The sequence below is a fragment of the Capricornis sumatraensis genome, chromosome 17 (genome assembly GCF_032405125.1).
Source record: "Capricornis sumatraensis isolate serow.1 chromosome 17, serow.2, whole genome shotgun sequence".
In the NCBI taxonomy this organism is placed as follows: Eukaryota; Metazoa; Chordata; class Mammalia; order Artiodactyla; family Bovidae; genus Capricornis; species Capricornis sumatraensis.
This window is the reverse complement of record NC_091085.1, coordinates 60,278,380-60,303,440: the sequence shown is the minus strand read 5'-3', so window position 1 is coordinate 60,303,440 and position 25,061 is coordinate 60,278,380. Positions and strand designations below refer to the sequence as shown.

General features: G+C 55.6%; 1 protein-coding gene across 1 annotated transcript; it reads left to right on the top strand.

Moving 5' to 3' along the window:
• SETD1B (SET domain containing 1B, histone lysine methyltransferase) lies at positions 1-20,388 on the top strand. The gene is made up of 16 exons (XM_068989525.1): positions 1-174; positions 424-522; positions 1,176-1,446; positions 3,490-3,602; positions 4,578-5,816; positions 9,384-10,211; positions 10,656-10,917; positions 11,001-11,335; positions 11,427-11,532; positions 12,280-12,765; positions 13,979-15,235; positions 16,068-16,234; positions 17,690-17,821; positions 17,908-18,027; positions 18,112-18,249; positions 20,089-20,388. Exons 1-16 carry the CDS (start codon positions 1-3, stop codon positions 20,260-20,262), a joined length of 5,901 nt encoding a protein of 1,966 aa, XP_068845626.1. The 3' UTR covers positions 20,263-20,388.
• The last annotated feature ends 4,673 nt before the right edge of the window (positions 20,389-25,061 follow it).

Below are 25,061 nucleotides of genomic sequence, written 5' to 3'. Positions count from 1 at the left end.
ATGGAGAACAGTCACCCCCCCCCCCACCACCACCAGCAGCCCCCGCCGCAGCCCGGCCCTTCGGGCGAGAGGAGGAACCACCATTGGAGAAGTTACAAGTTGATGATTGACCCGGCTTTGAAAAAGGGGCATCATAAACTGTACCGCTACGATGGGCAGCATTTCAGCCTTGCGGTGAGCAGCCGGCGCGCCTCCCTGTCGGCCCCCCCCCCCCCGCACCCCGCAAGCCATGCCGAAGAGGGTGGGGGCTGAGTGGTCCGAGCGGCCTGGGGAACCCCCCCTTCCTGACCACCCGGCCAACTGTCAGCCAGGTCCCCAGTCCTGGAGTTTGACAAGTGCCTGGAGAAGGGGGGGGGGGTTCCTGTCCCTGACCCTGGGGAGTGAGACCAGCCCACCCACTCCGCCCCCCTTTCTTCTCTACAGATGTCCAGCAACCGCCCGGTGGAAATTGTCGAAGATCCCCGGGTGGTCGGCATCTGGACAAAAAACAAGGAGCTGGAGCTGTCGGTCCCCAAATTCAAGGTAGGACCTCCTCCCCTGTATCCCGCGCCCCTCCCCCCCTACTCCCCGAGTTCGAAAATAACGCCAGTCCTGACCAAGCCCAGCCGGATTCTGAGTTCCCGCCGTCCAGGGGCTAGGGAACTTTTGGCGGGGATGGGGAGGTTGCAGAGAGAGGGGATGTCCCCTCTCGGCTACTGTAAACAGAATAACACTCGGTGAAACTGTAATCAAGGAGCTGATACAGTGTCCTGCCCGCCCAGCTGGGGGCTCCGAGTACTCACCTGGCTCCTGCCAGCCCAGGAGCTCGGCCCTGGGACCCGCCCCCCTTCCCGGCTTTGTGGCTTTAGGGGGACAGCTTCCTAGCCGGAGGGGTCGTCCCTGCCCAGGCAGCAGGGAGAGGAGGCCAGAGTTGGTGGGGGGGGGGTGTGGGGAAAGAGAAACTGTTTCTTTTTCCCCTTTCCTTTCGAACCCAGAGAACTTCCACGTTCCAAACGATTTAATCCTCCGCTTCCCGGGCCCGCCCGCGTGCTTTTCCCCCCCGCACCCCCCCCACCAATTTTTAAAAAAAATTTTTTACCCTTCATTGTTTTCAAAGAGCGGGCGAGTGGGAAATGTTCTGTTTTCCCTTCGGTTTCAATGTTCTCCAAACTCCCTTCCCCCTCGTCCCCTGCCAGATCGATGAGTTCTATGTGGGCCCGGTGCCTCCGAAGCAGGTGACATTTGCCAAGCTGAATGATAACATCCGTGAAAACTTCCTAAGGGACATGTGCAAGAAGTATGGGGAGGTGGAGGAGGTGGAGATTTTGTACAACCCCAAGACCAAGAAGCACTTGGGCATTGCCAAAGTGGTCTTTGCCACGGTCAGGGGAGCCAAGGAGGCCGTTCAGCACTTGCATAGCACTTCGGTCATGGGTAATATCATCCACGTGGAGCTGGACACCAAAGGTGAGTGGAGGCCCGCTCAGGACAGCCACCGCCGAGGAGCCCCAAGACCTGTCAGTGTGACTGCCTTCTCTCCCAGGGCCCGTCTTGCAGTGTTGGGGAGCCCCTCAGTTTTCCTTGGGTACCCCCCTAAAACCTTATTTTTCTTTTGCCCCCCTCTTGAGGGTAGAGTCACGTGGAGCTAAATGTGTTGTCTGTTGCTAGGAGACGGAACTGTAATTTACCAAATGTGCCGGTCCTTGGCCACTGCACCCCTAGGGACCACCTGGAGGCTTCCCTACTGCTGACACCCCCGTGGGCCCCTCTCGGAGCCCTGGTGGCCTGGGTTTAGGCAGTCCCCAGTGTTGCTCTCTGTTAGGAGAGGAGACAGGGTTTGTTTATTAGGGTGGGGGGGAGGCGCTGAGGAGAGCCACGAGGCCGCCTTTAAATGTGCAAAGAGTAGGTCTCTCCACTAAAAAAGTCCTCCTAAGGGGTTAGGGAGTGCCCCTCCCCCTCTTGCCGCCCCTTCCCCCTGGAAGTGGGAACCAATCTGGGCCCAGAGTGTGGTTTCATTGATAATGTTCCCGATAGAGCTGGGCGGGCTGCTCTGGGTGTTCAAGGGTTGACACTGTGTCTTCCCTCCTCTCTCTTAAAGAGACAGCATCACCTCCCAGGCAGCGGAATCCCGCTCTGCGCTCGCTCTGAGCCTCTGACGGCTGCTGGGAGAGCTGGGCTGGGGAAGCCATACCTCCCACCCTCAGGGTCCTGGGAGGCTTCTCCTCCATGCTGACTGGGGGGCTTCTGGACCTCCGGGGCATCTCCTAAAGTTTGTCTGTGGCCGCTTAGAGTTCCTACAGAATATGGAAGAAAGTGCCAGGTGCTCTAAGGTCCAACCAGAGGTGACTGCGCAGACACTGTTGGGGTCTTTCCCACTGTCCCCCACTGTGGGGGGTCCCGGGGGACCCTGCCTGGCCGGGTTTACGTGGGTAACTTCCAGGGGTTCTGTGAGCATGGGGTTTAGGAGCAACTGGGGCATACCAAACCTAAGACCTGAAAATCTAAATCTTCTTTTTTGCCTTTAATACTGAATACATGTCGACTGAGTCTCCTAATCTTTGCTTGGGGGGGGGGGGTGTGGAGGAATGCAGCTCCTGGTTGGGCACAGTTACCCTACAAACTGTTGCCAAACCTGTCCCAGCTCTGAGCCTCCTCAGGGCACAGGCCACAGCCCCCTTCACCTCCCCTCCTCCTTTTGTCTCTGTCAAGGGAGACCCCTTGGGTGGTGGCAGACTTATCTTAAGGAGCAGTCAGCCCTCACCAAAATTGTTTAAGAAAAAAAAAAAAAGGCCCTTAGAGACTGCCACTAAGTTTGTATTTCAAGAAAGAGACGGGTAAAGAGTAGCTCAAGGAATGTGTCTCCTTTGCATATGTAAGCAGCTGCCTCAGAGGGCTCTATAAATATCGATAATCTGGCCCCCTGGTCTGTCTGAGGCCTCTCTCAACTGGAGGGGGGCTGGGAATGGGGAGCAGCTGGGGTGGAGGGTTATCCAACAGGGGGACTGGGGACTGGGAGGTGGCCTGTGGGGTTCACAGTCAGTCAGTCCTAGAGTGCTTTTACAGACTCTGTCAGTCACCCGAGAGGGTTCACAACAAACTGTCACTTCTGTGACACTGGGTCTCCTTTTCACTTGCTACTGAGCCCTGGCTGTTAGATGGGAAGGCAGAAGGACGGGGATTACCTGACTGTGGTAATGGCTGGCATGGCCCAGGTGACAGGAAGGGGCTTTGTGGTGGGGGTGGCATGTCTATATTTGGGGGAGTCCCAGTGTCATGAGACATTAAACTCTTGAATCTCAGGATGAGAGAATCAAACAGTTAAGCCGCTTCATTGAACAGACTGTACCTCCCGAATGAGGTACAAAGAGAGAAGTGGAAACTTGGTCTGGGTCACTCAGCTTCCCAAGGCATGGGGTCCCAGGTACAAGGGGACCCACAAGGATGCCCACCTGTGGGGGCTGCCCCCTCCTGGAGCCTCACTGAGGCTTCCCTCCCTTGCCTTTTCCACAGGGGAAACCCGCATGCGGTTCTACGAACTATTGGTCACGGGCCGATACACACCCCAAACCCTGCCAGTGGGTGAGCTGGACGCTGTCTCTCCAATCGTGAATGAGACCCTGCAGGTGGGTGTGTGACTGTCAGTCCTTCCCCCACCTCCCCACCCCATCACCAGTTCCCCAGTGTGCCCCCACCCACCCCACTTCACCAGCTCCAGCATGGGACACCAGGACCCAGGAGGGAAAGGAGCCTGGCTGTGCCCACCACAGCTTCCAGTGGGGTGCACAGGAGGGTCCTGAAAGCCCTGTCTGCTGAAGTGCCCCTCTGGCCTGGCCACCCTCCTTCCCCTGCACATGCTGGGATTCCCACTAATCAGAGCCCATGTGCTTTCCACGCTCATCCTGAAACGGTGCTGTGTTCAGGATACTGTTGTCTGGTGTCTCATGGACCCATCCGTCTCACCCCCTACCCCACCCCCGTCAACAAAAGCCTGGTTTGGGTCTCTCTTTCCAGAGCAAGAATGACTTCTCCCTCCTTCCCCAACCACTGCCCCCCAGAACACCCACCTGGACCACCCTCTCGCAAGTGGACCACTCTCAGGAGTAGCTTTTCCCAAGTGAAGAGTCTTTGCTTACTTGCTGATCAGCTGGGATGTCTATCAGGCGCTTTACCATGTTACACTATTTAAAGCCTAAAATATCAAGAGGCTGGGGGAACAAGGTGGCCACCCCCTCACTTCCAAAACCATCGTTGCCTCGGCTACCTCTGCCTGGAAGGTCTTTGATTTCTGACGGCCTGAGGCAGGAAGGAAATCCCAGTGCAAACCAAGACATCAGGGTCTTATCTTTACCCTGCTTCAGGGATTAGGAAAAACCCTCAAGGTTCTCTGAGGATAATTGGCTACCCCAAGATTAGAGAAGGTGAGGCCCATCCAGATATTCTTCTTTAATCTCCCCTGCCCTCTCTGTTCACCATGCTGAGTGACCAGTTTGGCTCCGAGCTCCCAGGAAGATGGAGTGAGAGGGGAAAGCAGTCCCATTCTAGGGCATGCTTTTCCCCCCAGCGATCTCAGACCTTTCTCCCTCTTTCTCTCTTTCCAGCTGTCAGATGCCCTGAAGCGCCTCAAAGATGGTGGCCTGTCTGCAGGCTGTGGCTCCGGCTCGTCCTCTGTCACCCCCAATAGTGGTGGGACACCCTTCTCCCAGGATACAGCTTATTCCAGCTGCCGCTTGGACACACCCAACTCCTACAGCCAGGGCACGCCGCTCACGCCACGCCTGGGCACTCCCTTCTCGCAGGACTCGAGTTATTCCAGCCGCCAGCCCACGCCCTCCTACCTCTTCAGCCAGGACCCCACAACGACCTTCAAGGCTCGGCGCCACGAGAGCAAGTTCACAGATGCCTACAACCGCCGCCATGAGCACCATTATGTCCACAACTCGTCTGCTGTCACTGCGGTGGCAGGGGCCACAGCCACCTTCCGGGGCGCGGTGGACCTCCCATTTGGGGCAGTTGGCGGCAGTGGGGGCAGCAGTGGGCCCCCATTCAAGGCCCAACCACAGGATTCCGCCACGTTTGCCCACACTCCTCCGCCCACCCAAGCAACCCCTGCACCCGGAGTCGCCTTCAAGTCAGCTTTCTCTCCGTATCAGACTCCTGTGCCCCCTTTTCCCCCGCCCCCCGAGGAGCCCACCACCACAGCCCCCTTTGGGGCCCGTGACAGCAGCGAGTTCCGAAGAGCACCTGCGCCCCCACCCCTGCCACCTGCCGAGCCCCTGACAAAGGAGAAGCCTGGCACACCGCCGGGACCCCCGCCCCCTGAGGCCAACAGCATAGAGCTGGGTGGTCGGCCAACCTTCGGCTGGAGCCCTGAGCCCTGCGACAGTCCCGGCACGCCGACGCTAGAGTCATCGCCCGCAGGGCCGGAGAAGCCCCATGACAGCCTGGACTCTCGGATCGAGATGCTGCTGAAGGAGCAGCGCACCAAGCTGCCCTTCCTTCGGGAGCAGGACTCAGACACAGAGCTGCAGATGGAGGGCAGCCCCATCTCCTCCTCCTCCTCCCAGCTCTCCCCACTGGCCCCTTTTGGCGCTAACTCTCAGCCAGGCTTTCGAGGCCCTACACCACCCTCCTCGCGCCCCTCCAGCACTGGCCTGGAAGATATCAGCCCCACGCCACTGCCTGACTCAGATGAGGATGGTGAGCTTGATCTGGGCCTGGGGCCTCGGCCCCCACCGGAGCCGGGTCCCCCAGACCCTACTGGTCTTCTGGGTCAGACAAGTGAGGTGGCCTTGGACCTGGCTGGAGACAGGACCCCAACCTCAGAGAAGATGGATGAGGTACCACCTTATGTCTGTCCATGTCTGGGCTTGGTTTTGTCTGTCTTGTGGCACCCTCTTTCCTCCCTGAGGATAACTACGGCACAGAAGCAACAGGGCTAGGACAGCCAAAATGACAGGCCAAAAATAAAAAGAATGTGCAGAAAGCATCAGGGGCCGTGACTGAGCAGTTGATTTGGCTCTGAGCTCCCTAGCAGCTTTGGCAAAAAGGGAAACTTGACCCAGATCTGTTGCTCTCCATGTTAGGTGATGGGAAGTTGGGACTTTTCTGGGGGATAAAGTCTGAATTGAGCTTCCTTGGTTGAAGTCTGCTGAGATCCCAGAGAGTGTGGACAACTGATGGTTTTGGGTCCCCTCCTCTGTTGGGCGGCTAGGGCCTGGTCAAGACTAGTCCTGACACTCAGGCAGTTATGGGGAAAAGGAGTAGCCAGAGTGTTCTGCTGAGCTGGGTCAGGTGGGAACTCTGGAGCTCTGTCTCCTAGTACCTGGTGCCCTCTGAAGAGACTGGAAACCACATGGGGCAAGGAGGGCATTGAAATTTACCTTCTCCCTCTCCCCTGACTCCAAGAGTTTCAGGGGGAGGGCCACAGCCAGAAGCAGGCAAAGCTGACCCCACCCACCCCCCCACCCTCTGCCTACCCACAGATCTTCATCTGGGGTCTCTCTGCCCAAGCTCCATCCTCAAGATTAGCATGAGGGATGCTGCCTGCCACATTCTCTTGTGGGGAGGATTAAGTCATCTTCCTTGGCTCTGTTCCTACCCACTCCTGGTCCAGGCACCTGCCCTGGCCCTCCTGGAGACCTGCTTTGGAACTTGTGAGCCTTAAAGGCATGAGCAGCCAGGAGCATAGACGGAGCTCTGTGCCCCTGTGGGTGGCGGGAGGAGGGGCCCTCCCTCCTTCCCAGGTCCTTTGATTAGGCCGATTTGGCTGCCTCAGGGAGGAACAGAGAGGAACTTGGCTTGCCTGGGAGGGGACTGCAGGTGGCCAGGGCTCCTGGGGACCTCCAGGCTGATCTGGCAAGTGGTTTCTGGCGCTAAGGGGTTCAGGCAGGGAGAGTTGACAGGTATGCAGAGGTGCGGGGGCTAGTGGCTCTGCCATCCTTTCTTCCGGAGGTTAGGGGATGTTTGTTTACCATGCTCACTTGCTGATCCAGGGCTAGGAAGCCCAGAGTAGCTGGAGGGAACGGGCTCTCCCACCGGGTCACTGGAGGAAAGGAGAGACTGAGGCCCAGAGAGCTGTGGTCCGGGAAGCCCGGGGACATCAGTCCAGGGAAGCCCGGGAGTACGGACAACCTCCAAGGTGGCCCTCGGGAGCCCCCTGCCGGCAGTCGGGAGAATGGCTTCCGGGCCCCTCCGGACCAAACCTAAGGGAATCCCAGCCTAGGCTGACCAGGCGGGAGAGCAGCGCGAGGGGGCACTCCCTATCTTCACAGAAGCTGGTGGTTAGAAGTTCCGGTTCCAGGCCTTAAGCCTTGAGCCTCGAGTCCCACCTCTGTCACTTACTGGTTATGTGACCTTAGGGAAGTCACTTTCCCTCTCTGAGTCTCAGTTTCATCATCTGTGAAATGGTGGGATAGTGAGAGTATCCGCCTCACGCCGTCTCGGCTTAAGTGAGCTGCTGCACGAGAAACTCCAGGAACAGCTCGAACTGATGCCCAACGCTCAGCGGCTAGTTCCCGCGGGTTCTCGCCCCCCGGACGTGGGAGGGGCGGAGGGAGGGGCAGGGCCTCGAGCTGGAGCGCGGACCCAGGTCTCCTTGTGATTGGCTGGCAGCCGGGCTGAGGTTAACCCTCTGCGTGCTGCGCCTGCCTCGCAGGGCGCTGTCCAGGACTGATCTGGCGCTGTCCCTGAGTATCAGGCTGCGAGCCTGCCAGTGCCTCCCTCTCAGCACGAATGTGGGACCCTGAGAGGCAGCGAGAGTGTGTGTGTCTGTAGAGGGGACAGAGTAACAGCCCAAGCTTCCTTCTGCTGCCGGAGATTTAGTTTTCTTTTTCTGCCCGCCCCTCCATATCCCTTTGAACCCCCCCTTGCCTGTAGGTCTGACCTTTGGCCTTCTAGCCTGCACAGACCCCCACCTCCTCAACCTTCAAATGCGCTCCCTGTCTCTGGCAGCCTGCAAAGGCTCTGTCTCCCCAGATGGCACCTGAGCTACCTTTTCGCCTCTGGTTCTGACACAGGAGCCCGGGGGCAGTCCATTGCTCCTCTCCCAACCCCTGCTCTGCCTTCTTGCTTTGCCTCTGTCCTGTGGACACCATGCCCTGCTCCCGTTCCAGGCCTGTGCACCCAGCTCCCCAAAGCCCCAGGCCTGAATGTAAAGCCAAGTCACACTTGGCTCCCCCATTGACCTGGTACCACTGTCCTGGATTCCCACGGCAGCCCCGACCCCTCACTCAGCAGGCACCCTGGGCTCCAGTTTCAGCCCTTTTTCTGATCAGCGCCTCTTGGGCTGGTGATTTACTTGTGTCTCTCTGAAGGTGTTTTCTCACCTGTCAAGAGATTGGAATAGAGCCCTTCCTCATGAGATTATGGTACAGGTAAGAAACACGAGATACTGTGTGCTCACAACACTCAACCCCACCGCAGCCTGTACAAAAACTATGTGAAAGGAATAATTAAGGAAAACATACAGACTTATCTCCTTTTCATGCACCCTGACTCCTGCTAAAGCTTCTCTCTCCCTTGCTTCTGTCACCTCTGCCAGGCCCTCTCTGCCACAGTGTAGACTGCAAGCCAACTGGGAATAAAGGCTGGTGAGCCACTTCCTGGTTGGAATTTCAGTGGCTGTGTAGCTTTGGGCAAGTTACTTAAGCTCTCAGTGTTCCAATTTTCTCATCAGTAAAACTGGTGATAAACACCTGTGTTGCAGGTTTTCTGAGGGTTAGCTGAATGAACATACATAAAATGCTTAGAAAGGTGCCTGCCAATAGGAAGGGCTATGTGCTAAGTTGCTTCAGTCATGTCTGACTTTTTATAGCCCCATAGACTGTAGCCCACCAGACTCCTCTGTCCATGGGATTCTCCCAGCAAGAATATTGGAGCAGGTTGCCATTTCCTCCTCCAGCAGGGAAGGGCTATAGAAATGTTACTGTATTATCTTCTCTGAATACAAATTGAAACAATCTTTCAAATTGAAACAGAACTTTTTCCTTCTTCATGCCTCACTGCCCCCTTCTCTGCTTTTGTTTTCCCGGCATAGGACTATATATTTCGCATTCATCCTAGTCAACCTTTGCCTTATCCCTCTAGAAGTTCAGCTCCAAGAGAGCAAGTTTGTCTGTCTTGTTCACCACCATGTCCTCAGCACCTGAGACAATACCTGGTATACAGCAGGTGCTGAGCAAATGTTTGTTGAGTGAACGAATGAATGATAACCCTATGAGGCAAGCACTATGATGCCCAACATACAGATGGGAAGACTGAGGCTTAAAGAGGTTAAATGACTTGCTCAAGGCCACACGGCTGGGACGGGAAGGGCCCAGGATCAGGACTGCAGAAGCCACGTTGCTCACTAGTCTTGCAGAAGGCTGCCTCTCTGACCTTCTTCTCTCCCGTTGCTCTCCCTGCAGGGGCAGCAGTCCTCAGGGGAGGACATGGAAATCTCAGACGACGAGATGCCCTCGGCCCCCATCACCAGTGCTGACTGCCCCAAGCCCATGGTGGTGACCCCAGGGGCCGGGGCTGTGGCAGCTCCCTCCGTGCTGGCCCCAACCTTGCCACTGCCCCCGCCCCCTGGCTTCCCTCCACTGCCACCGCCCCCACCCCCGCCCCCACCCCAGCCCGGCTTCCCCATGCCCCCACCTCTGCCGCCACCACCGCCCCCACCACCCCCGGCCCATCCAGCTGTGACAGTGCCCCCTCCGCCCCTGCCAGCCCCGCCGCCTGGTGTCCCACCCCCACCCATTCTGCCACCACTGCCGCCCTTCCCACCAGGGCTGTTTCCCGTGATGCAAGTGGACATGAGCCACGTGCTGGGGGGCCAGTGGGGCAGCATGCCCATGTCCTTCCAGATGCAAACGCAGATGCTGAGCCGTCTGATGACGGGCCAGGGCGCGTGCCCCTACCCCCCCTTCATGGCTGCCGCAGCTGCAGCTGCCTCCGCTGGGCTGCAGTTTGTCAACCTGCCACCCTACCGGGGCCCCTTCTCCCTTGGTAACACTGGCCCAGGCCGCGGGCAGCCCTGGCCACCCCTGCCCAAGTTTGACCCATCAGTGCCGCCACCAGGCTATGTGCCGCGCCAGGAGGACCCGCACAAGGCCACTGTGGACGGCGTCCTGCTGGTGGTGCTCAAAGAGCTCAAGGCCATCATGAAGCGGGACCTGAACCGCAAGATGGTGGAGGTGGTGGCCTTCAGGGCCTTTGATGAGTGGTGGGACAAGAAGGAACGGATGGCTAAGGTGAGTGGGCAGCACGTCCCCTTGGTGGGGGGCGGGCAGGCCAGAGGCAGGGACCTGGCCAGGCAGCCTTTGTCGTCCCCAGGCACCTTAGCGAAAATACCACCACGTAGACCCTCCAAACAGAATAGTGTGTGCCAGTGTGTCTATGACACAAGTGTGTGGTTACTATGTGTTTCTCTTGGATTCCAATCTCCAAAACTCCAGAGCCCTTGCCATGTGTGGGCAGCCATAGTAATAGCTCCTCAGGTGAGGAAGCTGAGGGTCAGGGAAGCGGAGTGTGGTGCTGGTGCTGCGTAGTGACATGAAATGCAGTAGGTTCCAGAAAAGGAAGTGCCCAGTTCGGGCATGGCTGTTACTGTGGAAAGGATGGCAGGCTACTCGGGGGACAGGGTTGGTGGCCGTACTCTAACCACACTGACCTCCCCCTCCTCTCTCGCACCCCAGGCCTCGCTGACCCCGGTGAAGTCGGGTGAGCACAAAGATGAGGACAGGCCGAAGCCCAAGGACCGCATCGCCTCCTGCCTGCTGGAGTCCTGGGGCAAGGGCGAGGGCCTGAGCTACGAGGGGCTGGGCCTCGGCATTGGGCTGCGTGGGGCCATCCGCCTGCCCTCCTTCAAGGTCAAGAGGAAGGAACCACCGGACACAGCCTCGTCTGGTGACCAGAAGCGGTTGCGACCCTCCACCTCTGTGGATGAGGAGGACGAAGGTGGGGCCTTGCCGGGTGCTGGGACCGCCTCCTTCCCTGCGCGCCCCCACCCGGCTCTGATCGCCCTCCCTCCCTCCCCACAGAGTCTGAGCGCGAGCGGGACCGGGACATGGCCGATGCCCCCTGTGAGCTCGCCAAGCGGGACCCCAAGGGCGTGGGCGTGCGGCGGCGGCCAGCTCGGCCCCTGGAGCTGGACAGCGGCGGGGAGGAGGATGAGAAGGAGTCGCTGTCAGCGTCGTCATCCTCGTCAGCATCCTCGTCCTCTGGCTCCTCGACCACCTCACCCTCATCCTCAGCCTCTGACAAGGAGGAGCGAGAAAGCACGGAGGAGGAAGAGGAGGGGGAGGGCGAGGACGAGGGGGAGGAGGGCCCCAGGAGCCAGCTCTCCTCCTCCTCAACCTCGTCCATGTCAGATAAGGTATGATATTGTTCGGGCTTGGGGAGGCCTGGGGAGCTGGGCCAGGCGAGGGAGCCTTTCGGCTCACCTGTCCAGCATTCCTCTCCCCCAGGATGATGATGATGAAGACAGCGACGACCGGGATGAGTCTGAGAATGAAGACGAGGACACAGCCCTGTCAGAGGCGAGTGAGAAGGAAGAAGGGGACTCAGATGGAGGTGAGTGTGGCTTCTGGCCCAGCCCAGGGTCCCTCTGCAGAAAGCAGAGCCTGCACAACAGTCAGCAATACTGAAGGGGTAGGATTTCTTGACTATGAAGTGTGAAGTCATTAAAACACAAACACAGCCTGTCGTGTAATTCCCTTTTTATGAGATGTCCAGGATAGGTGAGTCCACAGAGATAGAGAATGAGATGGTGGATGACATCACCGACTCAATGGTCATGAGTTTGAGCAAACTCCAGGAGATGGTGAAGGACAGGGAAGCCTGGTGTGCTCCAGTCCATGGGGTCGCAAAGAGCAGACACGACTGAGCGACTGAACAACAGTGGAGACAAAGAGTAGACTAGTGGTTGCTGAGGTCAAGTGGTGGGGATAGAGGGGTGATAGCTGAAAGGAACGAGCTGCTTCTTGAGCTTGTGAAAATCTTTTGGGACAAGATAGAAATGTCAGTTGTCCACATTGTGAAGGTGCTAAATACCACTGTGTCATCTACCCTAAGATGGTTAGGGACACACACACACACACACGGACACACACACAGATACAGACACACACACACACACACAGACACACACATACAGACATAGACACACAGACACACGCACACAGACACACACACACACACCCCTCCACCTACCCGGGGGCCACGTTCACCCCAGTGCCTCCTGTTTGGAGGCTTTTGGTGACGCCTCTGGCTGGGGCACAGCAGATAATAACAGGGCCCCTGCCCGTGTCCCCCATGCAGAGGAGACGGTGAGCATCACCACCTCCAAGCCTGAAGCTGAGTCCTCCAGTGAGAGTTCTGAGTCATCTGACTTCGCATCAAGCTCTGAGTCCTCTTCATCATCATCCTCGGAAGATGAAGAAGAGCTGCCAGCTGGGGAGGAGGAAGAAGAGGAGGAGGAGGAAGGGGAGGCAGCTGCAGTCGAGAGCACGGCTCCCGCTGCTCCTGACGAGGACTTTGAGAGTGAAGTGGTCACAGGAGCGCCCACAATGGAGTCACGGGCCCCAGAAGAGGAGGTGGACATTGAGGCTGAGGACGAGGCCCCTAAGGAGCAGACCCCGATGCTGGAAGAGCCCCCCTTGCCTGTGAGTGTCGAGGAGCTGGCTGGCTGCAAGGAGCCCCCCAGGGAACCAGGCCTGAACCAGGAAGGGGCCAGGTTGCTGTCTCCAGAACCCCCTGCAGGAGAGAAGGAGGCCCGGCCCCTGCCATCCCCAGAGCCCACCCCAGGTAACCCTTGCAGCCCATGGGAAGGCGGTGGGAATAGAAACAAGATGTCTTTAACCATCAGAATGAACCAGGGCTCCACTGTGCCATCACTTAAACTTACCAAGTAACTTACTTATCTGTAAAATGGGATCAGTGGGACCTTCCCCCGTAAGGTCACTCGGGAGGATAGAGAGAGATGACTTGCCAGTACGACGCTGGGTGCCTGCTAGACTCCAAAGGGAGGTCTGCTGCTGTCACCGTTCCATACTGTGTGTCCCTGGGGTCTGGTCCCTGGACCACTTGTCCCATGAGATCCTCCCAAAAGAGGAGGTGTGGATGTGCATGGTCTTTTAGTGATAGGCAGGCAGAGAATGCCTCTGGGCCCTGGGCACCTATCACCAGAAGGGTGCTGGGTGGGTTAAAAGGGGCTGTGGGCACTGCCCCCTCCACCATCTTGGTGGAGCTGCACAAAGCACGTGAAAGGCTCTGGCGGTGCCGTCCAAGAGAACTTTGTACAGTGATCAGCATGTTTTCTCTGCCCTGTTCAGCCCTATAGCCACTAGACACAGCATCGCTAAGAGCTTGAGAAAGGGGGAGAGTGCTGCTGTGGGACAGAATTTGTAATGTGGATTAATTAAGTTAACATAAACTACTATAGCCACATGTGGTTAGTTTGTACCTCTAATAGTCCTTAAGGAGAGCAACCCGTTGTATTTTGTTTAAGTTTTTTATTTGGCTCTAGAACCACAGATCTTTGCAAATTGTTAAACATATTTGTATCTCCTTTATGGTTTTAGGGACTGATAATAACAACAGTGGACCAAAATGGGCAAAAATATCATCCCTCCTGGAGCTTACGCTCAGGGCAGGTTGATAGATGACAGCTGATAATTTAGAAAACATATTAGGTGACAGTGGAGAGAAGTGCTAGGAGAAAACCTTAAAGGCTCTGATAAGTCGTGCAGAAAAGGGACTTGTTTAATTTTATTCAATAGCAGAGCTCATTTTCTTGGTCCATGCTCACCGGAACACCATTCTAAAGACAGTGTCAGGGGCGCCAGCTGTGTCTCCTGCATCTTTGACCGACTCCCAAATCCTGCTGTGTATCTAGGAATCCAGAGGATGCGAGTGCATACCCAGAGAGATGTCCATGGCACAGTAGGGTAGCATGAGGAGGGCACAAGGGCCGTTTGAGTCAATAACTAAGGTCTGCTTTCTGCCTACCGCTCTGCAGAGGACAACCTGGAAGCAGAGCCTGAGCCCCCGGCGCTGCTCTCTTTACCACTGCAGCCACCATTGCCGCCGCCTCGACCACCTCGGCCACCCAGCCCACCACCAGAGCCCGAGACCCCAGACCCCCCCGTCCCATCCGTCCCTCTGGAGCCTCCCCCCCATGAGGAGCAGCCCCCACGTACTCCGAGCCTCTGTGGCAGCCTGGGCAAGTCCCAGAGCGCCGAGGCGGTGCCGGCCACGCCGAGCGGGGAGCCCTTGCCGACAGCGGGCAGTGGCGGCCTGGCCCTGAGCTCCCCGCAGCTGCCCGGTAGCCCCTTTTCCTATCCATCCCCATCCCCCAGCTTGAGCAGCGGGGGCCTCCCAAGGACACCTGGCCGGGACTTCAGCTTCACACCCACCTTCCCCGAGCCTGGGGGGCCCCTACTTCTGCCTGTCTGCCCCCTCCCAGCTGGCCGGCGTGACGATCGGTCTGGCCCCCTGGCCTCCCCGGTGCTCCTGGAGACAGGCCTGCCGCTTCCTCTGCCTTTGCCCTTGCCCCTGCCCCTGGCGTTGCCTGTACCCGTCCTGCGGGCCCAGTCGCGGGCCCCCACCCAGCTGCCACCTCTGCTGCCTGCTCCACTGGCCCCCTGCCCACCCCCTATCAAGAGGAAGCCGGGCCGGCCCCGGCGATCCCCGCCGGCTGTGCTCACCTTGGATGGGCCTTTGGTCCGCCCGCCAGGAGGGGCTGCCCTGGGCAGGGACCTCCTGCTTCTTCCTGGCCAGCCACAGACCCCTGTCTTCCCCAGCACCCATGATCCCCGGACCGTGACCCTGGACTTCCGGAACGCGGGGATCCCAGCCCCCCCACCACCCTTGCCCCCTCAGCCCCCTCCACCCCCACCTCCACCACCTGTTGAGCCCACCAAGCTGCCCTTTAAGGAGCTAGAGAACCAGTGGCCTTCCGAGGCCATACCTCCGGGTCCCCGTGGGCGTGATGAGATCTCTGACGAGTTCATGGCCAAGGTGCGGGGGTCCTGGCGCCGGCCACCGAAGAAGCGCCATGAGGACCTGGTGGTCTCAGCCTCGCCCGAGCTCTCGCCACCGCAGCCTCTCTTCCGGCCCCGCTCAGAGTTTGAGGAGATGACCATCCTATATGACATCTGGAATGGTGGCATCGACGAGGAGGACATCCGCTTCCTGTGTGTTACCTACGAGCGGCTGCTGCAGCAGGACAACGGCATGGACTGGCTCAACGACACACTCTGGGTCTACCATCCCTATATCCTGCCAGGTGGGGCGGGGGCCACACCTCCCAGGACACGGATCCGCCCCACCTCTCTGGGCGGCATCTCCTACGAGGGCGCATGTCACCACCACTTGTGGATGGTGTCTGTGTGCTGACTCTGTATGAAGTCATCTCTGCCTTTTGTGCCAGAATTAAGAGGTCTTGGGGCCAAACGTAACAATGTGATTGTACAACATAACAGAAGCGGGGGCTGACAGAGGGTTCACTCTTCCTGGCTCCCCCTCATCAGCTAATTTAATCTTTCCAACAGCCTAGGGAGGTGGGGGCTATTATTATTTGCATTTTACATATGAAGAAACTGAAATTGAGAGAGGTTAAGTTACCTGCCCAAAGTCATGCAGCTATAAAGTAACTGAGTGGAGATTTGAACCCAGGTAAATCTGGCTCCAGAATCTGGGCTATTAATCACAATGCCCCCATAGTCAGTTGTTAGCACAACCCAATGAAGTTGGTGCTATCTTTATCCCTGCTGTACCAAACTAATACACTGAACATTTATTCTGTGTCAGGAGCTCTACTAAGCATCTGTAGTCATTCCAGGGGGCATCATAATTATCCCTATTTGCATATGGGGAAACTGAGGCAGAAGGTGGATAAGAAACACACTCAGGACCATGCAGCTAGGTACCTGACAGAGCTCTGACCACAATGGAGTTGGGCAGTGGGCAGCTTCAGGGAGGTGGCCTAAGTGTGGGTGGTAGAGCTGGGTGTCATCAGCACCTTGGAGATGGGTCTGAGGATAAGGCCAGGCCTGGGAAGATGGGGCTGTCCAAGAATGTCCATGTGGCCCTTGACCCACACCCACCCACCAGCCTCTCTTCAGCTAAGAAGAAGAAACGGGACGATGGCATCCGGGAGCACATGACAGGCTGTGCCCGCAGCGAGGGCTTCTATACCATCGACAAGAAGGACAAGCTCAGATACCTCAACAGCAGTCGTGCCAGCACCGACGAGCCCCCCACGGACACCCAGGTAGGGCCACCAGGTGCCTACCCACCCAGTAGCCTCCCAGGCCGGGCAATGGGTAGGGGCCCTCCTGGAAAGGGTGCCAGGCAGCCAGAGCAGTTGTGGAACCAGAGGGGCTGGCTCACGGTGCCACTCCACTGGGTGCTCAGGTGTGAGAGGTGAGGTGAGGTGAGTGGCGGGAAGGGGAGAGACTGTGAAGGGTCTTCGTCAGGGATGCAAACAGTATTGAACTGCATCTCCAGAAGTTATCTTCATCTTTTTTTAAATTCAGCAAATAAATTGGGTAGGTTGGGCGTGGGGGGCTGTGTGGGGAAAAGTGGATGCCTTTGAAAGACTTAGCAGGATCATTAGAAAGTCTAATGGATGGGACTGGGGGCTGACTGGAGGCAGAATGGCATGACGCTGCTGGGTCCAGCATGGGGCACTGGGTAACTGGATGCCTAGCACAGAGGTGAGAGGGAAAGTGGGACTGTTGTGTTGAGACAGCTTTAGTTCTGGGGTTTGTGGAACATCCAGGTAGTGAGGTCAGATAGACAGTTAGATGTATGGGTACAGTATAGAGCCTGGGAGGGGGACTTCCGGTCCAAGGATTTAAATTTAGGCATCATCAGGATGGAAGCCTTAACCAAAGCCCGCAGCAGGGATGAGCTGACCTAGGGAGAGTGCCTGGAGGGGAATGAAAGTCCAGGTATTAATGGTGGGGACAGGACCAGAAAAGCCAAGAGAGGGAAGAGATGCAAGGGTGTTGGGAGGAGTTGTGATTTCAAATGAAAGCCACGGGTTGTTAGGGTAGGTAAATACTCAACATCTTTACTTTTTAAAAAGTTATTTATTTATTCGTGATGTTTGACTGTGCTGGGCTTTGTTGCTGTGAAGGCTTTTCTGTAGTTGTGAGCGCTCTAGTTGTATGCTCAGGCTTCTTATTGCGGTGGCAGCCCGTTGCAGAGCAGAGGCTCTAGGGCATGTGGGCTTCAGTAGCTGGAACGTGAGCTCAGTAGTTGCGGGTCCTTGGCTCAGGCTCAGCAGCTGTGCCACAAGGGCTTAGGTGCTCCCTGGCATGTGCGATTGAGCTGTGTCCCCTGCATTGGCAGGGGAACTCTTTACCACTGAGCTCCCAGGGAAGCTCCCCGATCGCCATCGTCTGTCCAAGAAGCAGAGGTGCTTCAAATCTCTAATTGAGAAGAGAAAAGATGACAGGAGTGAAGCGGATGCTGTTTCCTTACATTTAAGATTAGAGGAACTTGAGCACGTTCAGATTGTGACAGGAAGGACCCAGGTGGAGGAGAGGTGGCTATTAGGACAGGACAGGCATAGGTGTGCCCAGAGCAAGGAAGCTGGGGCCACAGAGCTTAGAGTAGGGTCGCCAAGGACGACGGCACACAGGTACCATGGTCTGTGAGGCCAGGTCCCCCAGACGGCGCGCTCCTCTCTGATCCGTCACCCGTTGCCCCACCCTCCTAGGGCATGAGCATTCCCGCGCAGCCGCACGCCTCCACACGGGCAGGCTCAGAGCGGCGATCTGAGCAGCGGCGCCTGTTGTCCTCCTTCACTGGCAGTTGTGACAGCGACCTGCTCAAGTTCAACCAGCTCAAGGTGAGGCTGGACCCCACCTGGGGCGGCCGGGGTAGCCCTGGGACCGGAGGCCATGACTCTCACCCCCATCTCTGTCCCTCCCCTAGTTTCGGAAGAAAAAGCTCAAATTCTGCAAGAGTCACATTCACGACTGGGGCCTGTTCGCCATGGAGCCCATCGCGGCCGACGAGATGGTCATCGAGTACGTGGGCCAGAACATCCGCCAGGTAAGCACTGCCGGGCAGGACAGGTGTGGGGGCGGGGCCGCGGCTCCCCCCGCCCCGCCCGGACTGAGGCCTCTTCCTGGCCAGGTAATCGCGGACATGCGGGAGAAACGTTACGAGGACGAGGGCATCGGTAGCAGCTACATGTTCCGGGTGGACCACGACACCATCATCGACGCCACCAAGTGCGGCAACTTTGCGCGTTTCATCAACCACAGCTGCAACGTGAGTGCGCGTCTGGGGCCACGCCCCTGGGGACGTGCCGGGAGGACCTGGAAGCCGCTGGTGCAGGAGCCAGCGTGGCCTCCTTTCCAAGCGTGGGGCCCACGACTGGGGGCTCATCAGGGAGGAGGCGGTGTGATGCCTTGTCTGAGGAGCCCTTCTCTGACCTTCAGTTTTCCTATCTGTCAAATAGCCTTAATGAGACCAGAGGTGTTCCTGACATGGTCCATACTGTTGATAATTGCAGAGTTCCTTCTCCCTGCTGGATTTTTTCTATGCCTCTGGGGTTAGTGCTGGCCAGTAGAAGTTTCTACGGTGAAGGAAGTACTCTGCGTCTTTGCTGTCCGCTCCTGTACATGTGTGGTACTGAGCACTAGAAATGTGGCCAGTGTGGCTGAGAAACTGAGTCTTAAATTAACTTAAAGAGACACACAGGGCTAGTAACAGCTGACATGGCATGAGTCTGGGGTGTTGGAGTGGACGTTGATATCAGGGTTGGTCCTTTCATGGAGACAAGCACAGGGAGCTTCAGATGGGAGGTCAGGTACTGCTGTTGTGGGTCAAGTCTTGGCATTGCTACTTAGTGAGTGACCATAGACAGGATACTTAATGTCTTGCTACTTCAGTTTCCCAAACTGTAAAACCGGGATAATCACAGTCCCTTCTCGTAGGTTGTTGGGAGGACCAAGCGTGTTACTGAGCACAGGCCTATGCAGACACAGTGGGCTCTCGGTACATGCCAGCTCACAGCATGGTGACTTGGTCATTCCCTGGGGCCGGTGGGGACTTCGCTGAGAGTCTCCTGTGAAAGCCTGAGGGATGAGAGGGAATTACCTGGGTGCAGGAGTGAGTGAAGTGAAACCTGGGGCAGGGAGGGAGGGAGAACACCTCTCCAAGGGGCAGAGAAAGGGAGGTTGGCAGGGTGGCTGGTGGCTGGGTCACTCAACCTTATAGGCAGAGCTGAGAACTTTCTCTAAAAGCTGAGACAGGCTACTGATCGGGGGTGACAGGATTTGCTGTCCCTTTGGAAAGACTTCCCTAGCAGTTGGGGCAGGAGTGGAGTTATTCAGAGCAGAGACAGGCAGCGGGGACTCACTGGAGTCCAGGCCCATGGTGGCAGAAGTGAGAGGCCCTGTAGATGGAACCTGCTGAGTGTGGTAGGCCAGATCCAGCACTGCTGGAGGGGAGGCGAGGCAGGGGAGGGATGTTTGGGCCACTGGGTGAGTGGAATGGTTACTCCCTCAGTTTGAGTTCACTGAACCAAAGATATCTCCTTGAGCTGCCAAAGGTAGGATATCAAGTGGGTAGTTGGATCTGGGGGTCTGGAGCACAGGCCAACCTTTTTGTAAAGGGCCAGGTAGTAAATGTTTTTGGCTTTATGACCCAGACCATCTCACAGCTGCTAAACTATCATTGTAACAAAGGCAGCCACAGGCAGTGTGTAACAAATGAGGGCAACTGTGTGCCAATAAAGCTTTATTTGCAAGAGCAGCCAGCTGGGGGGTGGAGTTTGCTGATCCCTTCTCTAGAGCTGTGAAGTAGGGCCTGGGCTAGAAATATAAATTTGGGGTCATCTACGGTATAAAAGAAAATTGAATATTTCCCTAGGAAATAATTCGTTATTATTACAACCACTTAACGTCAGAGGCTAGGGGTCTTTCTCTGCCCGATGCGGGAGCCAAGGCTGAGAGCAGGTGACCAGTGGGCACTGGGGTTGTGGGGCCAGGGCATCAGGCCTTGAGCACGGGGTTCGGTTGAGTTTCAGGGAATGCAGTCCGCGAGGGCCTGGTTGGGGCCCCAGGTAGGTCAGCTCACCGTTCCCCACTCCCATCCCACCCACAGCCCAACTGCTATGCCAAGGTGATCACGGTGGAGTCGCAGAAAAAGATCGTCATCTATTCCAAGCAGCACATCAACGTCAATGAGGAGATCACCTATGACTACAAGTTCCCCATCGAGGACGTCAAGATCCCCTGCCTCTGTGGCTCTGAGAACTGCCGGGGGACCCTCAACTAGGCCGGCACCCGGGGTTGTCAGCCACCCCGGCTCCCAAGCGTGGACCCTGGCTCTCTGGGGCCGGGTCCCACCTCCCACCCCCATTTCAGGTGCTGTCCCTCTACCCAGTGGCCGTGCCAGGGCCTGGCACCCCCAACACTACCCCCCAGGTCCCACCGCAGCTCCGGCCCCTCAGTGGGAAAGGGCTTCTCTGTCTCAGCCTGTGTCTCCTTCATTTTTTTTTAAATGCTCCTTTCGGGACTTTGGTTTAGCTCCGATGTAAATGTCTTCCCCCACCTTCTCCCCTTCACCCACCTCTTTCCCTCTGTGTTTTCTCGTCCTGTCCTGCCCCGTCAGCCTCTTCCCATGAATGCTGCTACGTTGTTCTGTCTTCTCCTTTTCTTTTCTTCCTCTTCATAAGAAAAGACATTTTAACCGTTGAAATGTGAAAGCAGAATCAGAGAGTGGGGACCCCCGGTGGGGGCTGCAGAGGCCTCGTTTGATTGTGCGTCGGCCCAGGCCCACGTACTGGAACCCTCCAGGCCTGGGCACCAGGCCAGGTGCTGCAGAGGAGGAGGTCAGGCCAGGCGGCTCTGACCTCTGAACACTACGGAAGGCCCCCTCTCTGCTGGCGGACTCAGTGAGAAGAAGAGCCCCCCTCTTTCCCATCCCCTCCTCAGTCTGTTCCTTCCCCAGCAGCCTGGGGGTGCCTTCCCCCTGCCACACACGCCCTGCAGCAGACCCTGGGGGAGCCAAGCTGGCCCCAGGCAGGAGTTTCCCTTCCAGGGCTCTCCATGCTACCCCACACCCGCCATCCCCAAAATCTTGGGTTCAATGTTTACTTTCTCATTCGAATGCCAGCAACGAGGGAGCCTCCAGGAGGCCCCAGTGTGGGCAGGGGGCACTGGAAGGGGGTTATTTACTCTCTCCGGCCCTCACCTTCACCCAGAGGGAGAGATACACCTCCCAGGGAAGGCGGGTCCCCCAGTCCCACCACTACGGGTGTCTGACCGAATGCGTGTGGCATTTTTTTTTAATTTGCTTATAAGCTTCACCTGCTCGCCCCCAGCCCATAGAGCCTGACTCACCCTGCCAGCAAGCCCTCACCCCAGGAAGTCAAGAGCATATTTATTTTCGGAGTGAGAAGATGTATTTCTCCCAGAGAAAGGAAAATCTTGGAAAAGATTTAAAAACTCACAACTAAGTCTGACAGGTTTTTTTTTTTTAACCCTTTATATCATCCTCTTCCAAGTTCCTTTCCATGGATTTTTTTTTTTTTTTTTTTTTGGTGAGTGTATAAAATCAAAATGAAGGGAAAAAAATAAGTTTTTGAAGTTCAGAACCGACTTCTGTACATAGGCTGCCATAAAGGACTTTTTCTCGGGAACATTGTTTCTTGTAGAAACACGTGGGACGACTTTTTTGCTTATTTCTTTGTACTCTTCCAAAAAAAAACCACACACACACACACACACAAAAGTCCCCCGCACCCCAGAAAGCAAAGCAGGCATGTAAATAATTTATGGAAAGTGACTGCTGTGACCAAGAGTCATCCTCAGCAAGACGGGAGCGCTCCCAGTGGGGCCCGCGCCACCCTGCGGATGCAGGCCCGGAGCCTCTGGTATCTCAGCTTGTGTCAAGCTTGTTATCATGTAAATTCTGTACAAAGAATTGTTATTTTTCTCTCTCTCTCTTTTTTTTTTTTTTTGTCGTTGGTGGTTTTGTTGTGTTTTTTTTTTTTTTTTAATTTCTTCACCCCAACCCCTCTCTGAGACTATGCCCACTGGTTTCAAGGTCGATGAAATCGGTGGCATGAAGACACAGAGAGGGGCCTGGGTACAGCGGCAACCTTCTCTTCCTTTTGCGGTTTTCTGCCTCATTGTGCAACTGAGGAAATATTTATTTTTCACATAAGGAAATGTGTAGTTTGTAGAGATGGCTGATTTAAGTTACTTCTGCAGTCCCCAAGGGGCTGGCTTCAGTCTGTCCCCTCCTCCCATAAAAGAAGTGGAGGTGGGGGATATGAGGAAACCAGGGTCTGGGGTCCTGCCTCACCCCTCACCCTGGCCTCACCTTGCCCAACCAGCCTTCCCTAAGGGCAAGTAAGGGCCTGGGCCCTCCCTGTCCGCAGGAACCCCTTTCCCACCCCTGAAATGGCTTGCGATAGCCAGAAATGTGTCAAGTCATTTTTCTTTCAATGCCTTCATTTTCACTGAACAAACTTGCTTTTCAAGAGTTGGGGGTTTCTACTTTTTGTTTTTCTTGTCCCTCCCTCCCTCCTTCCTCCAGCCAAGAAGAGAATCCATAAGTTTTAGGGATGTTTGTGCATATAGACTCTCATCGTATGTAACTTGTTTTGAAGAGAAGTGTTTCCGTTGTGGGTGTGTCTTGCTGTAAATATTTGTTCATATTTTTGTGAATTCAATACTATGTACCATTGTATTATAGTAACTTTTATAAAGCAAACCATAAATATACTGACTTTTCTTACAGATACGCCGTCTCTCTTGCTCTCCTGTCTGCCTCTCTTCCTCCTCTCTTTCTGTAGGGGGCATACCATGCTCACACGGAGTGGGTGCTTACTGGGCTAGGGGTTAGGGTTTGGTCCCTGGTCCGGGGAACCAAAGTTTGCATGTTACAACTAAGAGTCCACGTGCCAAAACTAACACCCAGCAAGAAAGTTGCTCAGTCGTGTCCAACTCTGTGACCCAGGGTCCATGGGATCCTCCGGTCCGGAATACTGGAGTGGGTAGCCTTTCCCTTCTCCAGGGGATCTTCCCAAGCATACCCCCCAAAAAAACAACTTCCTTAATAAAAGAATAAATGTTATGATAAAGAAAAAATAGCTAGCAGAAGGGGGTGTCGGGGAAGGAAGTTAAATTTTAAATAGGATGGTCAGGGAAGCCCACTTACCTGACATGTGAACAAACCACAAAAGAGTTTAGGGAGTCAGCCCTGTAGAGATCTCGGGGAAAGTTGTTTGAGGCAGAAGGAACAGTGAGTGCAAAGGTCCTGCGGCAGGAGCCTGCCTGGTATGTTTGAGGACCAGCAAGGAGGCTTGCATAGCTGCAGCTAAGTGACAGGAAGGGTGAGGCAGGGAAATGAGGTCTGAAAGGTATCTCATGGGGGAGGCAGATGCTGTAAGGCCTTGCAGGGCAGCACAGGAACATGCCAGGGTGTCCAGTTCAAGGCTCAACAAAAGACACTTCCAAATCTCAGTTTCCTTCATATTCCCTCTTCAACCTGCTGCTATATTTTCCACCTTGATCAATGGCACTTCTATTCCATACCTCCACCCACCCACCACTGCTGCCGCTGGTTACCTAAGCTCAAAGGCTGGAAATCCTAGACTTCTTTTCCCTCACCTCCCAAGGCTGATGGTTCTCCTTATACCGTATTCTTCAAATTCATCCACCCCTCCCTCTGCCCCTTAGTCCCACAGGCAGAGTCCTCTCTTCACTTCATCTGCTGTGGGGGCCGAAAATGGAGGCTCAACTCCATACATCTGCATGCACAGGGCACATGGGGCTGTGCTAGAGGGGAGGAAGTGCCAGGTAGACTCAGGCGAGAGCCCCTCACCCCTCTCTAAAAATAAAAAGCACATAGCACTGATGTTGTGCCAGCCACAGTGTGAAACATCTTTGACATTAAACTCACAGTAGTGCAAGTGCTAGTAGGTATTATCCCCATTTAACAAGTGAGGGAAACTGAGGCACTGAGGGACCAAGTAGCTTGCCCAAGGTCACATAGCTAGCAAGCAGCTGATGTAGGTATGAACCCAGGTCGTCAGGCTCCCCTAGTCTATGCTTGTTCCTGTGGATCTGCTCTGCCCACACCCCATCTAAAGAGGCAACAACTGCTTTGGACCAGCTGATTGTTGCTGCATAAGAAGGCAAGTTCAGAACTGCCTGACTGGACTTCACTGATGGTGCAGTGAATAAGAATCCGCCTACCCAGCTGAAACTATCACATTATTTGTTAATTGGCCTTACCCCAATACAAAATAAAAAGTTTTAAAAATTTCAACTTAATTGGATTTTTTCAAATGTATAAATACAACTGTATTAAAAAAAAAAAAAACTGCCTGCCAATGTAGGGCACATGGGTTCCATCCCTGGTTCAAGAAGATTCTAACCACCTCAGAGCGATTAAGCTCATGCACCGCATTACTGAACCCAAGTGCTGCAACACCTACAGCCGGTGCTCCGCAACAAGAGAAGCCACCGAAATGAGAAGCCCACCCACTGCAATGAAGAGTAGCCCCTGCTTGCTGCAACTAGAGAAAACCCTCACAAAGTAACAAAGACCCAGTACAGCCAAAAAGAAAAAACCTGCCTGGTTATCCAAGTAAAACCAGAATCTTAGAATTGGTATGTGAAATATCCCGATCTTCTGAAATGTTGACTTGAATTTGTTGAAACCAGGCAGATGATATAAAATACATCTGTGAGCCAGCTTTGGCCCATGAGCCACCAGTTGGCAACCTCCTGTGTCACAGAATTTTCCTTCTTTGCATAAACCACGGGGAAACGGGGAGTGTATTTTTAACCAGCAGCACGGGCCTGGGAGCTGCCATTGTTCCTCGGGTTTCTCACTGCTGTTCTTTTCATTCCTGAATTCATAATCCTAGAAGCCCGATTTTCTATAACCTGACCCCCCCCCCAAAAGAAAAGTCATCCCAACTCCTTCATTATATCAACTCCAATGTTTTTGCTTACACCGGCTTATAGTTTTGATCTGACTCCTCCTCAGGGGGGGCTGTCAAGCATCAGAAGCAGAAGAGATCCTATTTGCCCCCATCTCCTCTGGTTTTGAAGAAA

What these genes read in the sequence shown, in the direction of transcription:
- SETD1B (XM_068989525.1), top strand. Translation starts at nt 1, where the DNA reads ATGGAGAACAGTCACCCCCCCCCCCACCACCACCAGCAGCCCCCGCCG. An exon ending in GGCAGCATTTCAGCCTTGCG is followed by an intron (nt 175 to 423) that starts GTGAGCAGCCGG and finishes TCTTCTCTACAG; the next exon opens with ATGTCCAGCAACCGCCCGGT. An exon ending in ACTCTGGGTCTACCATCCCT is followed by an intron (nt 15,236 to 16,067) that starts ATATCCTGCCAG and finishes ACCCACACCCAC; the next exon opens with CCACCAGCCTCTCTTCAGCT.